The sequence below is a fragment of the Phyllostomus hastatus genome, unplaced genomic scaffold (assembly GCF_019186645.2).
Source record: "Phyllostomus hastatus isolate PE091 unplaced genomic scaffold, TTU_PhHast_1.1 phas_scaffold_46, whole genome shotgun sequence".
NCBI lineage: Eukaryota > Metazoa > Chordata > Mammalia > Chiroptera > Phyllostomidae > Phyllostomus > Phyllostomus hastatus.
The window spans coordinates 23,444,756-23,461,538 of NW_025334032.1; the positions used below are offsets into that span (position 1 = coordinate 23,444,756).

The window sequence follows — 16,783 nt, forward strand, 5'->3', positions numbered from 1 at the left end:
GAAGTGGAATTGCTTGCCACAACGCAGTTCCATTTTTAATTTTTTGAGGTAACTCCACACTGCTTTCCACAGTGGCAGCACCAGTCTGCATTCCCACCAACAGTGTATAAGGGTTCCTTTTTCTCCACATCCTTGCCAACATGTGCTTTTGTTGATTTATTGATGATAGCCTATATAATTTTATTAACCACTGTCACCCCAATGAATTTAGTAAAATAAAATAAAAACCTAGATGCTACTTCTGATTCTTTAACAAGCTTGATGACTTTGGTCAAGATAGACACTATTCGAAACTTGCTTTGATCATTTAGAAAAGAGAAGGTTCTATTATTAAAAGATAAAGAATTAAAATTTGACAGCAATAAATAATAATGTATGGACTATAAATGGGAAGGTAGTTGGGAGATGGCTTAGGAGTTTTCATGGAGAAATTTGCAAAAAACATTTGAGTTGAAAGGAATTCATGCCTTGTGGTTGGCAAGGGAAGAGTGACGGACAAAAAATGAAAAATGGCTTAGTTTGCATATTAATTGGAATTTCTTCTTTCTCTTATATATTTGTTTATAGAGTGGGCTTTTATATATTTTGTGAACTTACAGGGTTATATTTCTAATGACAACCAGGATATTTATTTCACTGTTGTGGATTAAATTATGTCCCCTTCAAAAAAGAGGTTGAAGCCCTAACACCAGGTATTTGTGAATGTGAATTCATTTGAAAATAAGGTATTTACAGATGTAATCAGTTTAAGATAAAGTTACACTAGATTAGGGTGGGCCCTAAATCTAATGATTAGGGTCATTTTACAAGGAAACAGATTTAGAGACGCAGAGATACACAGGCCCTTAGGAAAGACGGCCACGTGGGAAGTACCACATTTGCTGGAGTACTGCTGCAGCAAGCCAGGAACACCCAGGCTTGCCGGCAGCCATGAGAAGCTAGGAGGAGGCATGGAAGGGGTTCTTCCTCAGAGCCTCCAGAAGGAGCCAATCTTGCTGATAGCTTTGTTTTGGACTTTTGGCCTCCTACACTGTGAGAAAATGAATTTCTGCTGTGTTAAACAACTTCCAAATAAACAATAAATAAATGACCTGAAAACTATACTAGATGTTATGTCAGTAAAGGCAACAACAGTGTCAAGTTACATTATTAGAATTTAAATATATAATTATCCCAAAAACTGTTGCCCTCGTGCACACCAAGCCAGAAGGCTAGGCTAATGAACTAGCATTCCAAAGTGCATTCCAATGGAAATAAACACTTTCCTATGGGTAATGCTATCAACTCTCACTCAGTGTAGGGGACTAAGGACCAGAGGAGAGATGAATTATGTTCATCTAGAAGATTTAAAATGCCAGCCCCTATACAGGTAAAGAGTTTTTAAGTGAGAGAGGGAGGAGCGAAAACTCCCAAATGTTTTATATCTGCAGAAGGACCCCAAACCCAAAACTGTTAGATGTGAGAAAGTAAACATTTGTTGTATTATACAGAGATAGCCATCTTTCGGGTAAGGGAGGGGAATTTAATTAAAACTATTTTGTAATGCTGAGAGGCTATGGAGGATACAGAAATTGTTCCCTTCTGATGTTTTCCTTCCACAAATTTTTCTTAAGTGACCATGATAAGCAGTCATTCACTCTGCTATTCACAGGCATACATATTGAGTTTCTAGTTGAATCTCCAAACAAAAAAGTAAACTTCCCCATTTATGAGTTAGCTCCATAAACATAACTGATCATCCAAAAGTAAACTCACAGTAGACACTAACAGACTGGAGGGATGAAGACATGTATTTACCCAGGTAAGTACTAGTTACTAGATTGGGAAATACTAATAGGTTTTGTTCTATTTTGTTTTGGTGTAGTACTGTACCAGTTTTTGCTGCTCAATTAGTACTCGCCAATTAATTACTGATTATTAATTTTTTCATCTTTTTAACATACGTATTTTAAGAAATGACTCCAAATTTACTTACCTGACAATATCCGTTTGGCTACTGCTTTCTGATCTGGATCTAAATGAGAATAAAAATAATGCTGCCGAGTTAATTCTTTAAAAAATGTGCCTTTGTAAATAATGAATCTTAGACAATTTTATAACCTGAATTAACTCTTTTATAGCACTAATCATCACTAAGGAATAACCTCAAATGATTATTACATTAGGGTATGCAGCTAAACAGCATTCTCATCTACACATATCCCATGTCCATAAAGAATATAAATTTCAAAACCCCAACTAGGGAGAGGAGCAAGTAACACATTTGTTTTCCTCCTTATCACTACTTGGCACAGAATATATGCTTGATCTTGAATGCCTGATTCTAGCCTTCAGGTTCCAACCTAATGCTGTATTCACTGATAAACAACAGGTCCTGATTCAAACCCCTCACTGGCTTCTAGACAATCAGGCAGACTGGGCTGACAGTGTTTTTTCCCCCTCCTACCCCACACATAGAGATATGATAACACACACACACACACACACACACACACACACACAACCAACCAAAATTTAAAAGAAAGGGACATTTCTACTATAGTTTTTGTTTGTTTGTTTGGTTTTTAAAGATTTTATTTATTTATTTTAGAGAGGGAAGGGAGGGAGAAAAAGAGAGAGAAACACCAATGTGCAGTTGCTGGGGGTCATGGCCTGCAACCCAGGCATGTACCCTGACTGGGAATCGAACCTGGGACACTTTGGTTCGCAGCCCTCACTCAATCCACTGAGCTATGCCAGCCAGGCTTCCTACTATAGTTTTTTTTAAAGCAGGGAAAATCGAAAGCACAAAAGGTAAATAGGAGCCAAAGCTGAACGACTCCAGAGCTATGTGAATCAGTTGTATACATCAGCTCATAAGGAGCTGAGACCTTCTAGAAAGCGGGAACTAATCTTCTCTACACCTGGCAGCCATGAAGGGCCTTACCATCCGTGAAACAGGGACAGCAAACGCTCCTACCACTGGTCTTTAGGATAGGGTGGGGACATTTCCTTAAAAGTGTAGATGAGAAAGCACCACCTGGAGACACAAGAACCCTAAGTGCTTAAAATGCGGTAAAGATGGATAACACAGATACCACATAGAGAAGCAGGAACCTTAAGTCTTTAACAAGTACAGGTTCAGGATACAAGCTCGTGCTTCCTCAGAATCCTAGCTCTCCAGGTCTAACAAGTGCATGAAAATGGGCGACTTAGGAGGATAAAACATGAAATGCTCTCCACAGGAGGATTCTACAAAGCAGGATATGTAGAATTCTCATGAGACAAGCATTGCTGCTTAAAATAGCCTTACAATCAAAGACAAAGCCAGTAAAAGCTAAGGTCCACAGCCAGAGCAAACTAAAGAATTCATACACTGAGAAGTACAGGTAACAGAAAAACTTCAAAAAAAAATGCTTAGGATTCCATAGGGACCAATAAAGGAACAGAGTCCATTAAACAAGAAATGACAAAACTAGAAAAAAATTGCTGATTTTTAAATTGTTTAGGGAAATCAGCCAGAACACCAGGTAAACAGAAATACAGGGTGGGGCAAATGTGGGTTTACAGTCATTCAAATGAAAAATAATACAATAACCAATAAGTAATAATACAACAATAAATTCTGAGTTTCACAAACTCACAACTGTAAGCCTAATACACAGATGGGTAAAAGTAGGCTTACAGTTGTATTTGAAACACAGTTTATTCTTGTATTATTATTTATTAATTATTTTATTTATTTGTATTATTTGTATTATTATTATGTTTATGTTTATTATTTGGTATCCGTGCTTATAACTTACCTTTCAGGCAATGATGGCTGGTAATTTAACCTACTTTAGCCCATCTCTGAATATAAAAAAAAGACCAGCTAAAAAACTTGGAAAACTTTAATACAAGATTTAGAATAGGGAGACTCAATATTTGAAGAGAAGAAGTCTAGAACGTTTCCAAAGGAAGGCTTCACATTGAAAGAAAATATTGAGTTCCAGTTCGTGATTTTTAAAAAATTACCAGAATACATCATAATGAAACAAGATCTTTATGGATGGACAAAGAAACACTTTCGGGGCAGTATCAGGCCAAATTCTAAAGATGGCCCCCTGAGATTCCCATTCTTTAGATATTTAAACAGTTTTTAAGTACTGCTCTGAAGAGAATTTGCAAATGTAATTAAAGCTCCAGATCAGCTGATTATAAAATCCAGAGTTTTTGGTGGGCATGACACCATCAGGTGAACTCTTTAAAAAGAGAGTTTTCTCCTGCTAGTGGCAGAGGGGAGCTAAGAGAGAGCCAAAGCCTGAGGAAGACCTGGCATGCCCTTGTTTCTTTGAAGATGAAGGGAGGTACATGCAAAGTCATGTGAGTGGGAGGATCAGGAGGGGCCTCTAGCAGGCAGACAGCAAGGAAATAAATACCTCAGACCTACAACTGCAGGAAATTAGGTTCTGCTTACAACCCGGAATGACCTGAGAGTTCAGCCTGGCCTTCCAGCCTTCGGGTCAGCCTTGTGACAACCCAGACAAATCCACCTGGATTTCTGACCTACATAACTTCAAGATAATAAATAAATGTTGCTTGAAGTCACTATGTATGTAAAGCAATAAATGAACTAACATACTAACAAAAGATTTATCATCATCATCAGTAAATGCCAGGTGTCACTGATATATTATCAAATAGCTGATGCAAAATAACTCTCAACCAAGACTTCCATACTACATAAATTCACATTCAAGAATGAAAATAAAATAAAGACAGTTCTAGACAAATAAGATAAACAGCTCACTACACACAGACTCACTAATAGAGTTTCTAAGAGATGTACCATATTTCACCACGTATAGTGCACACCCATATCTTATTATTAATCCTCATGTATAATGTACATCCTTATTTTTCCCTCAAAAATTATGGCAAAGAAGTGTATATTATGCATGACAAAAATATGGTACTTCATCAAAAGGGATACTGAACACTAAAAGATTTGAAGTAGGTTAAAATTCAGGAGTAAATAAACCCCAAATGATAAAAATATGTAAGAGTAAGTGAAGGAAAATGTATAGGATCTGTCCAGAAAAAGTCCAGCCATTCTTAATATAACAAGAATGGTTTGCATGACATCAATGTATATGGCAGCCAAGGCGAGTGGACTGGAATGCACATGTGTGAATAATGATGGCTTCACTGTACTAGTCAGTGTGGGCAGTAGATGCTGTTGAGTGAGCATGTGTACCCTGTGGCTGTAGCATTCAAAATGGCTGAGCAAGTAGAGCAATGAATCTGCATTAAATTTTACGGTAAGCTTGAACATTCCTCCACAGAAACTATTTGGATGATCCAGAAGAATGCAGCTATGGGCAGCTGATGGTTGGTGACAACATGCCTGCTCCTGCATCATGTCTCATGCATAGTTTTGGCGAAACATCAAATCACCCAGGTGATTCACCCTCCTACAGCCAAAATTTGGAACCCTGTGACTTCTGGCTTTTTCCAAAACTAGTATCACTTTTGAAAAGGAAGAGATTTCAGACTGTTAATGAGATTCAGGAAAATACAATGGGGCAGCTGATGGCGATTCCAACAAAAAATTTTGCAGAGCATATTGAACAGTGGAAGAGACACTGAGAGAACTATATGAGGCCCCAAGGTGCCTACTTTGACAGGGACTGAGGCATCATTGTCCTATGTACAATGTTTATCTTTTATCTTTAAATGTGTCCTATGTACATACATTTATAGAAAAATAAATGTCTCAATTTTTCATATTACATGGATGGATACTTTCTGAACAGGCCTCATAGAGTTAAATGGGTTAAGATCTATATGTTATTAGAAGAATATAACTGTGTGTATATGTGTATATATATTTGCAAAATCAACTACATTTAATAAATAATATAACTAAAAAATACAACTAAAAGAATAAAATTAGAACATATAATGACCAAATTAATAGATGGAAAGAAAAAACAATAACAGCACTATTGATATAATGACATGTAAGGAAACAGAAGAAATATTGAAAAGTATAATCAATAGAAAAAAATAAAATCATAGACTGTAGTCTAAATATATTGGCAAATATGTTATAAGTACATGAACATATTAAATCCGACTACTGAAAAACTCTTGAGATTACTGATTTTTAATCCCTCTGGCAGGGTGTTTTTCAGAGCCCAGCTTGTGAAAAAGTTATGTCAATAAATCTAAGAAACAGAATGGATCTGTGCAAAGTAAGCTGAAAACTTTCTGGAAAGGAAACACCATTCTAAATGCCATGAAGAACATTAGGGATTCATGGAAAGAGGCCAAAACAGCAACACTAACAGGAGCGGGGAGCCAGCTGACTGAGGGCTCAGCACTTTGGGGAGGGAACAACTGCGGGCTCAGAGGGCGCAGTGAGAGAACGGGAGTTAGAAGTGGAGCCTGAAGGTGAGACTGAACTGTGGCAATCCAGTAACAACACTTGAGCCGTTGAGAGCTTGCTTCTTATGGATGAGCGGAGAAAATGGTTTCTCGAGACAGAATCTACTCCTGATGGAGATATGAAGATTGTTGAAATGACAACAGAAGATTTAGGGTATAACATAGACTTAATTGATGAAGCAGTGGTAGGGTTTGAAGGAACTGATTCCAATTTAGGAAATTCTACTGTGGGTAAAATACTATCAAACAGCAACACATGCTACAGAGAAATCATCTGTGGGGAAAAAAAAGTGTCAGCTGATGCAGCAAACTTCATTGCCCTCTCCTTTCAAGAAACTGCCACAGCCACCCCAAGCTTCAGCAACCGCCAGCCTGACCAGTCAGCAACCAACAACACTGAAGCAGGACCATCCACAGCAAAAAGACCACGACTCATCGAAGGCTCAGATGATGGCTAGCAATGTTAATACGGAAGTATTTTTAAGTTAAAGTATGTATGTTGTTTTTTAAAAGCATAGTGCTGTAGCATGCTTAATAGACTATAATATCTAGTAGTTAATAGACTATAATATATGGTATAATATAATACATGCATAATTTTATATGCACTAGGAAACCAAAAAATTCACATAACTCACATTATTACAACATTCACTTAATCACAGCAGTTGAAACCAAACCTGCAATATTTCTTGCAGGTTGGGCTACACATCCTTTTTCTTTACTAATTATACACAATCTATTTCTTACTAGAGTCAGCTATTTTTTTCCTTGTTTCTTCAAAGCAGACTTCCAAATAAGTAAAAAACTAATTTACTCGAAAGTAAATTTTTACATATTAGTGCCCTAGTTTCAGTGCATTACTTTACCAATTGCAGGAGCTCAAACAATACCTAGAAATTAATTGTGAATCATTAATTCATTTTTAATTTTCAACATGTGTCTTAAAAACATTCTAATTTACTTACTTGGTGGTGGTATATGTGTGAATGCTGCTTTCTGATCTGGATATTTAAAAAGTAGAAAATAATGTCTCAAGTTAGTCCTGGGAAAGTTCACCTACTGCATAAATAAAAGGACAGTTTATAAGCAGTGTTGTCTCTTTTACAAGACTGGTTATCAATAAAGAAGATAACGTCCAGGTCACCGGAAAAAAGATACCTTTAAATAACTTACTTACCCATATACCATATCCACAAAGAGTACAAAAGCCAAATATTTTGGTGAGGAGAGTATTAAGAAGACACAGATATGCTTTGGTTTCTGCTTGTCACTTCTAAATACAAAATATAGGTTTGACTCTGAATACCTGATTCTTACCTTTATACTTCAACATTTAACTTTTTGTTCATTGATAAAGAAATGCTACATATTTTCTATCCTCATGCAAGGGCATTTTTTTTTCACTGCTTTTAGAGAGCAAGGAAGAGAAAAGCACCAGTGCAAGAGTGAAGTATCAATTGGTTGCCTCCCATAAGCACCCGGACCAGGCTCATACAGGCCTAGACTGGGAATCGAACCTGCAACCTAGGTACGTGCCTTGACCAGGACTTGAACCTGTAGCCTTTTCGTTACTATATGGCACTCCAACCAACTGAGCCACACTGGCAAGGATGAGAAATGCTACATTTTGTAAGTTAAAATCCCTATTGACTTCTAGACAACCTTGTAGAGTAGACAGACAAGATATTTCCCCCTTCCAATCCTCACATAGAGGAGTGCTGAAAAAACCTAATAAAAATTTAATACATAACTGAGATTAAAAACAAAAAAAGACTTGTGGTGCTAGAGGAAATAAAGCAGTGGAGTTCAAAGGATAAACAGGAGCTGAAACTGAATGACTGCAGTGGTATCTGAGACTGTGATACTCCTTTAGGACTGGAGATTGAGCAGCCCTTCCTTAAAAGGAAATCAGGTCTGAGGCCTTTGCACGTGTGAAACTGTAAGTGAGCTCCTTCACTACACCTGGGAGCCAGGGAGAGCCACTCCACCCATAAAACAGGGATAATAAAGACTCTGACCACAGAATGGACACTTGAAACCTATACAATCTTATTAACCAATGCCACTCTAATAAATTTATTTTTTAAAGTGCACATAGGAGAGGAAAAATAGAAATTTTGTCTCAAGATTAAAAAAAAATATCACCTCTGACCAGTTAGTAGCCTTTGGAATACAGCAGGAAAATGATGCTATGCAGATGGGGAAAGTATATCAATGAGAGAAGTAGGACAGAGAAGTAGGACTCCCAAGCCTTTAAAAAGTATACTTCCGGGATCCCAGCTCACACACTACAAGTTCCTGAATGCCATACATTGCAATTGCTTTAAGTATTTTTGCTTTAAAAGAAGCAAAAATCAAACAACCCACATGTGTGTGTTTTCAACAAGGAAAACATAATTCTTTCAACATAATTCTCACAGGAAAATCACAGACACTGAGGATAAAAGAGTGTATGATTACAAACCACGAAAAGCGTGAGCGTCAACAGTCACTGCAAACCAGCAAATTCACACACCAAGAAATACAACATGAATTGTTTTTATAACTTTAACATAAGAATTACATGCTTGCATGTAAATCTTTGCAAGAATAGATTCCATAGGACTATTACAGGACAAAGATGGAAGAAGAGTTGGTGGAAGTCTGAACTGAGGAAATAAAACAGAACATGGGGTATGCAGTTATAAACCATAGACATCCTTCCATTCTGGCCAAGATGAAGTACAGGTTAGGTTTACCCTCCTGCCTGAAACAACTGAAAATCCTGACAAAATGTATGAAACAGTGGTTCTGAGACATGGAATATGTCAATGCAGGACAGTGATCTCTGAGAGAAGGGAATAAAAAAGAAGAGACCTATATTTGACCCTCCTTATTGCCTGATGAGAACTTCCAGGCTATAGCACAGGAAGGAGCACAGGCAAAGCCAGAAGGTTCCCTGAGTTGGGGAAATGGAATAGGGAGTCTAGGACGGGCAAGGCAGCTAGAATTCACAGGGAAAAATAGCAGAAAGGGAAAGGGCTGCACACAGAGACGTCCTGAGATCCGTGGAGGGTCCCCGTTGAGTCTTAAGCAGAAGTGCAAGTAAGGAGACTACCTGAGTCAGAGGGAAAAAAAAATTCTCTGAAATGAAGAAAGGGAGCAATCTGCTGTGCACACAAAGGGACAGGGATGGTTTGTGTACCCGTCACCTCAGGTGAAAAACCTCATAATTCATGGTGAGCCGGGCAGAGTTACTCACAAGGGTATTGCCTTAGCAGTGCTGACTATTCTAATCCTGCTTAATGAAGCTTAAACAGCAATGGCATTAGAACAATTGGATATTCTTATGGAAAAGGAGAGCTGATTTTAACCATACCTCTTGAACTGTATAAAACTTAATTCAAACTGAACATGAGCCTAAGTGCAAAACCTAAAACTACAAAATTTTTATAATAAAACATAGGAGAATATCTACATGAACTTTGCTTAGGCAAATATTTCCTAGATACAATACCAAAATCATGATTTATAAAAGAAGAAATTGATACAGTGGATTTCATCAAAATTTGAAACTTCTGCTATTTGAAAGAATGAAAAGACAAGTCTCAGAGTAAGAGAACATATTTGCAAATCATACATATGATAAAGTACTTGTATCCAGAATATATGAAGAACACTCAAATGTAATAGTAGGAAGACAAACAGCCCATTTTAAAAATAATTAAAAGATGTGAATGACTCACTGAAACAAAGACAACCCAATTAAAAAATGAGGCCTTTCAGCTATAGCTACCATCTTCCATTAACTTGTCAAAATAAACATGGCTTTACTTATAACAGTTAAATACCAAAAACAACCCCGAAATCCATCAACAGATAAACAGATAAACAAATCACAGCACATTCATACAACCAAAAAGGTATCAGCAATAAAAAGGAAAAACTTTTAATACACAAAAGAACATGAATGGATTGCAAAATAATAATGGTAAATTAAATAAACCAGATAAAAATAAAAAGTACACACTGTAAAATTCCATTTATATAAACTTGTAGAAAATGCAAACTAGACTATAGTGACAGAACGCTGATCAGCAGGAGTCTGGGAACGAGGGAGGTGGGAGAGGCAAAGGTGGGTGAGCACTACACAAAGGCACAAGGAAACTCTTGGGCACGACAGACACCCTTATAATCTTGACTATGGGAATGGTTTCATGTAAAATATATCCAATCTATTGTATGTCAATTATACCACATTAAAACTATATGTTTAAACAGAACAAGCTACTGATACACATAACAACATGTGTGAATCTCAAATGCACTATGCTAAGGGAAAGCAGGCAGGCTCAAAAGACTGCGTACTGTATGATTCCATTTATACAAAGTTCTGAAATAGGTGAAGGTATAGGCAAAGAAAACAGACTTGGCAGGGCCAGAAGCCGGAGATGCAATGAGAGGGAATTTTTACAGTGATGGAATAGTTCTGTATTTTTTTCTGTGGTCATAGTATGTGTATATATTAGTTAAATTCACAGAATTACACATACTAAAATGATTAATATTATTATATAGTGTTTAAAAGCTTTATTCTAGGGTTGAATGAAAAGGAGAAGCAAAAAGAGCAACCATCACCATTACCACCAATGTAGAGGCTAAAATGAAAGGCCTTTGTATATAGGAATTTCAGAAGCATGAAGAGATAGAATAGGAAAGTGTCAATCATTGATGAGATGATGACTTAGAATTTTCCATAATTGAAGAAAGACATAATTGCAGCTTTATTTACAATAGCCAATAAATGTAAACCACCCAGGTGCCCGTTAATAAACAAGTAAATAAAAAAGTTGTGGTATGTATATGCAATGGAACATTTGGCCATAAAAAAAGAATGAAATATCACCATTTGTGACAGTATGGATGAGAAGGTATTATGCTAAGTGAAATAAGTCAGTCAGAGAAAGAAAAATAACATGATTTCATGTATATGTGCAATACAAAGAACAAAATAAATGAAATAACAAAATTGAAACAGAGTCATAGATACAAAGAACAGACTGATGGTTGCCAGAGGGGAGAGGGTTAGGGGACTGGGAGAAAAAGATGAAGGAATTAAGTGCAAAGTGGTAGTTACAAAATAGTCCCAGAGATGTAAAGTACAGCATAGGGAATATAGTAAACAAAGCATATTTGTGTTAGAAAATAAAATAAAATGAAATTTTAAAAAATTTTAAAGCAATACTTTCTAATATATTTTATGAGACCAGCATAACCTTGATACAAAAACCTGGTGAGGATAACAAAAAGAAAAAGATAACTACAGATCAATATCTCTGATGAATACAGGTGTAAAAATACTAAACAAAATACTAGCAAATTGAATATGATAATACATTAAAAATAAGAAATCACGATCAAATGGGGTTCATTCCAGGGGCACAAGGATGGTTCAACATATGCAAATCAATCAATGTGATACACCTTTAAAATAAAGGCTGAAATTATATAATCTTATCAATAGATGCAGAAAAACCTCTTGATAAAATGCCACATCAGTTTATGATTAGAACACTCAATAAAACAGGTACACAAGAAAAGTACCTCAACATAATAAAGGCCATATATGATAAACCCTCAGTTAATATCATACTCAATAGTAAAAAGCAGAAAGCTTTTCCTCCAAAATCAGGAACAAGACAAATATGTCCACTCTAACCACTCTTGGCACTGAACAAGCACTGGAAATCCTAGCCAGAGCAATAAGACAAGAGAAAGAAATAAAAGACATCCAAACTGGGAATGAAGAAGTGCCACTTTTTGTAGATGACATGATTCTTTATATAGAAAACCCTAAAGACTCCACAAAAAAAGCTATTAGAAAAAATAAACAAATACAGCAAAGTTACAAGGATAAAATCAATGTACAAAACCCCACTGCACACCTATGAAAAAATTGAAAATGAAAAATAAAACAATTTCTTTTATAATCACAACATAAAGAATGAAATACTTAGAAATAAACTTAATAAAGGATGTGAAAGACCTATGTACTGGAAAATTACAAAGCATTATTAAAAGAGATTGATAAATATACCATAACATAGAAAGATATTCCATCTTCATGGATGGGAAGAATTAACATAGTTAAAATATTCATATTACCCAAAGCAATATACAGATTTAATGCAATCCCATCAAAACCCCAATGACATTTAAAAAACAGAAATCATCATATTTGTATGGAACCACAAAAGACCTCAAATAGCCAAAGCAATTTTGAGAAAAGTGACAAAGCCTGACACTACCTGACTTCAAATTATATGACAGAGCGAGGACAATCAAAACAGCATGGTATTGGCAGAAAAACAGACACACAGACCAATGAAACAGAACTGACAGCCCAGAAATAAACCCACATGTATATGAGAAAATAATTTCTGACAAAGGAGCCAAAAACATACAATGAAGAAAAGAAACTTTCTTCAATCAATGGTTCTGGGAAAATGGAAAGCCACGTGCAAAAGAATGATTAGAAAGAATGATTAGAAAGCTAGATTAGTTTGTTGCCATGCACAAAAATTAATTCAAAATGAGTCAAAGACCTGATTCAAAGACCTAAGCATAAGACCTGAAACAATACTTTATATAGAAATAAACATAGGTACTAAACTTGTGGACCTTGTTTTTAAAAAAGACTTTATCAATTTTACCCCAAAGGCAAAGGAAGTAAAGGCAAAAATAAAAAATGGGACTATATCAAATTGAAAAGCTTTTGCATAGCAAAAGAAACCAATAAAATAATAGCAAACAACTGAATGGGAGAAGATATTTGCAAACAGTTTCAACATTGGTTAATATCCAAAATATATAAAGAACTCATACAACTCAATGCCAGACAAACAGACAATCTAATTTTAAAAATGGGCAGAGGACCTGAAGACACACTTCTCCCAAGAAGACATACGAATGGCCAATGGATATATGAATAGGCATTTGACTTGACTAGCTACTAGGGAAAGGCAAATCAAAACTACAATGAGATACCACACCTGTTAGAATGACTTTTATCAACAAAACAAGTAATAACAAGTGTTGGAGAGGTTGTGGAGAAAAAGACACCCTCATTTACTGCTGGTGGGAACATAAACTGCTACAGCCACTATGGAAAACAGTTTGGAGGTCTGTCAAAAAATTAACAATAGAGTTACTATATGACCCAGTAACCCCTCTTCTGGGTATCTACCTGAAAATTTTCAAAAAAAAATATTCACAAAGATGTATGTACCCCAATGTTCACTGCAACATTATTCACAGTGGCCAAGACATAGAAACAACAGTGTCCCTCAGTAGATGACTGGATAAAGAAAATGTGGTCCACACATACAATGGACCACCACTCAGCCATAAGAAAAGATGTAATTCTGCCATTTGAGACAGTTTGGATGGACCTTGAGAATATCATGTTAAGTTAAAAAAGTCAGACAGAAAAAGCTGACAACCATATGATTTCAGTCATATGTGGGACATAAAACTAAAAGCAACAAATGAACAAATAAGCAAAACAAACAAAAACTCATAGACACAGACAACAGTATGGCGCTTACCAGAGTGAAGGGGGTGAAGTGAAGGTGGCAAAGGGTTAAAGGGGTCAAATATATGATGACAAAGGAGATGACTTTGGATGGTGGGCACACAATGTAATACACAGATCAAGTATCATAAAATGTACACTAAGCCTATATATTTTTATTAACCAATGTCACCCCAATAAATTTAATTTAAAAATATTTTTAAAGATTATACTGAGTTCAGAACTTGGTAAATAAAAGCAAACTCATATCAGACCAAGTAATAATTCAGTAACATCATAGCTCAGACAAAAGAAAACTTAAGAAGCTAACTTAGAGAAAAAATGTAATTTAAGTATAAAAGTAGAAGTGAGTGAATTAAACTGACAGCAGACATCTCACAAACCAGTAAATGCCAGAATTCCATGGCATAACATAAAAGGGACGACAGAAATGACCATTCACCTAAAATTCCATACCTATATACAGTCATTTAAGAGTGAAAATGAAATAAAGTCATTTTCAGACTCATAAGTCAAACAAACTATTATACATAGATTCTATAATAACTCCTGAAATATGTACTTCCCAGGAAGAAAACTAAACCTAGAATGAAAAAGTAGGGTTCCAAAAAGAATGGCAACGATGGCAGTGTTGGTACACAAAACCATGTGATGAAATTTCATGAAACTATACACACACACACTCAAATATGAGTGCATTTAAACACTGATGAATATGAGTAAGATCTACAGTTTAACAATAATGTGTCACACCAAGTCCCTGGCTGTGCAATGTACTATATTAATGTAAGACATTACCATTGGGAAAACCTAAGTGAAGAGTACAAGTGTGTTAATTTTTGCAACTTTTTACATTTCTTAAATAATTTCCAAACAAAACATTTAAAATAAAAATAGTAAGCAAAGATGTTGGGAAATATAGCAGGAAATTCTAGTAAGTATCGACTAAATATAATTATGATAAGAGCAACCTAACAATAACTTACACGAGGGAAACTGAAAACTGAATGACAGACTGAAGAAGAGAGCTCAGTGCTGAAGGGCTAAGATGCCTCTGCCGTGAGGGAGAAGGCTACATATAATGTTAAATCTAGACATTATACAGCAGTAACCGTAACTACCAAGGTTTAAAGAAAGGTATTAAAATAAAAAATGCAAAACTGTGCAACATAGTAGAAGAAAAATGAACAGCAAAAATCAATAAAATGAATTATAGGAAAAGAAAAATTAGGAAGGATGGTAAATAGAAAAAAAGAACATGGCAAACCTCTGTCTAAATACATACCACCATATATTAAGCATAACAAACTCCACTATTACATTCCATATAAAGGCTGTTTATAAGACAACCAACTAAAAACGTAGGAAGGTTAAGAATATGGGATGAAAAAAGATGTACTAGGTTAATCTCACTTGCAAACAGCAAGTTAATGTAACAATTTAAAACAGTAAGGATAGAAATTAAGACAAAATTATTAGCCCTGGCTGGCGTAGCTCAGTGGATTGAGCGCGGGCTGCGAACCAAAGTGTCGCAGGTTCGATTCCCAGTCAGGGCACATGCCTGGGTTGCAGGCCATGACCCCCAGCAACCACACATTGATGTTTCTCTCTGTCTCTTTCTCCCTCCCTTCCCTCTCTAAAAATAAATAAATAAAATATTTTTTAAAAGACAAAATTATTAATAATAAAACTACGGCTAAAAATATAACTACACTGAATGTTATGCATTTTGTCACTGCCTCTGAATATACAAAACGGAAGTCTCCACAGTCAGAAGGAAATCCATGGCATATGGAAACACTTCAGTTTGCTTCTCACAGAAAATAGATCACAAAGTAGACGGGAAAAAACTCAGTCAGTATAAAGACGGGAAACAGCACAACAAAAAGTGTATCCTGGAAACAAAGAAACCAACATACCATGTCACAGTCATTCAAGACTACATTTCAAGGACACATTTTCTTTTTTACAAAAATTGACTTCCTTTCTGGTTCCAACACTTAAGAATCTAAATACTAGAGACAAGTCTCTCTCAATTAGTAATAAAATTAAAAATTATTTTTAGGGCAACAAAAATAAATGACATAACCAGAAACTAGAAAACACAATTTAGTCATGACTTAAAAAAGAAATTGTACTGGAAATTTTGAATTTTTTGAATGAAATGTCAACTATATCTTAAAAACTGGAAAGTGCAGGTAAAATGATATACAAAGGAGAAAGTTTCAACTTTTGAAGCATACATTAGAAAACAAGAATAATTGAAAATTAATAATCAAAGCATTAGATTCAAGGGAGCTAGAATTAAACAGAGCAAAGGTAACTAAAGCAGAGAGGGGGAAAAGAGCATAACTTAAGGGTGATAAACACAAAGAAAATATAGAGATCTCAACAAAACCAAAACCACTCATGAAAGAAGGAAAAAAAACTATATAAACAAAGTTAGAATTAAAAGAGAAAACGTATCTATAAGAAATATAAAAATCCAACACAGTATATAATTCTAGCTATGGCACACGGGTGCGGCCACATGCAGTGCAATGACGTGGCTCGCACCCACTTCCAGGGCACAGCGCGTGCTCTGCAGGCAGGAAGGCAACACTGGAGGGGCTGCCACTGAAGAGATGCAATAGTAATTTCATAAGAGAAATAAGAAAAACCTTACCATTCACATTCATTTCTAATGGTGTGCAAATGGGCATCACCTTTTTCTGTGTCTTTGTGTTTGAATTATTATTTTTTTTAAACAGCCCTGGCTGGTGTAGCTCAGTGGATTGAGCATGGGCCTGTGAACCA

At 35.8% G+C, this 16,783-nt stretch overlaps 1 protein-coding gene across 1 annotated transcript in view; it reads right to left on the bottom strand.

The window, feature by feature from the left end:
• The window catches only part of ADAM32 (ADAM metallopeptidase domain 32), a 109,484-nt gene that overhangs the window by 6,744 nt on the left and 85,957 nt on the right, over nucleotides 1–16,783 (bottom strand). The window contains exons 21-22 of the mRNA XM_045821800.1: nucleotides 7,380–7,415; nucleotides 1,976–2,014 (exon numbers count right to left, since the gene is read on the bottom strand). Coding sequence (XP_045677756.1) covers nucleotides 1,976–2,014; nucleotides 7,380–7,415 — 75 coding nt within the window. The remainder of the gene's footprint in view (nucleotides 1–1,975; nucleotides 2,015–7,379; nucleotides 7,416–16,783) is intronic.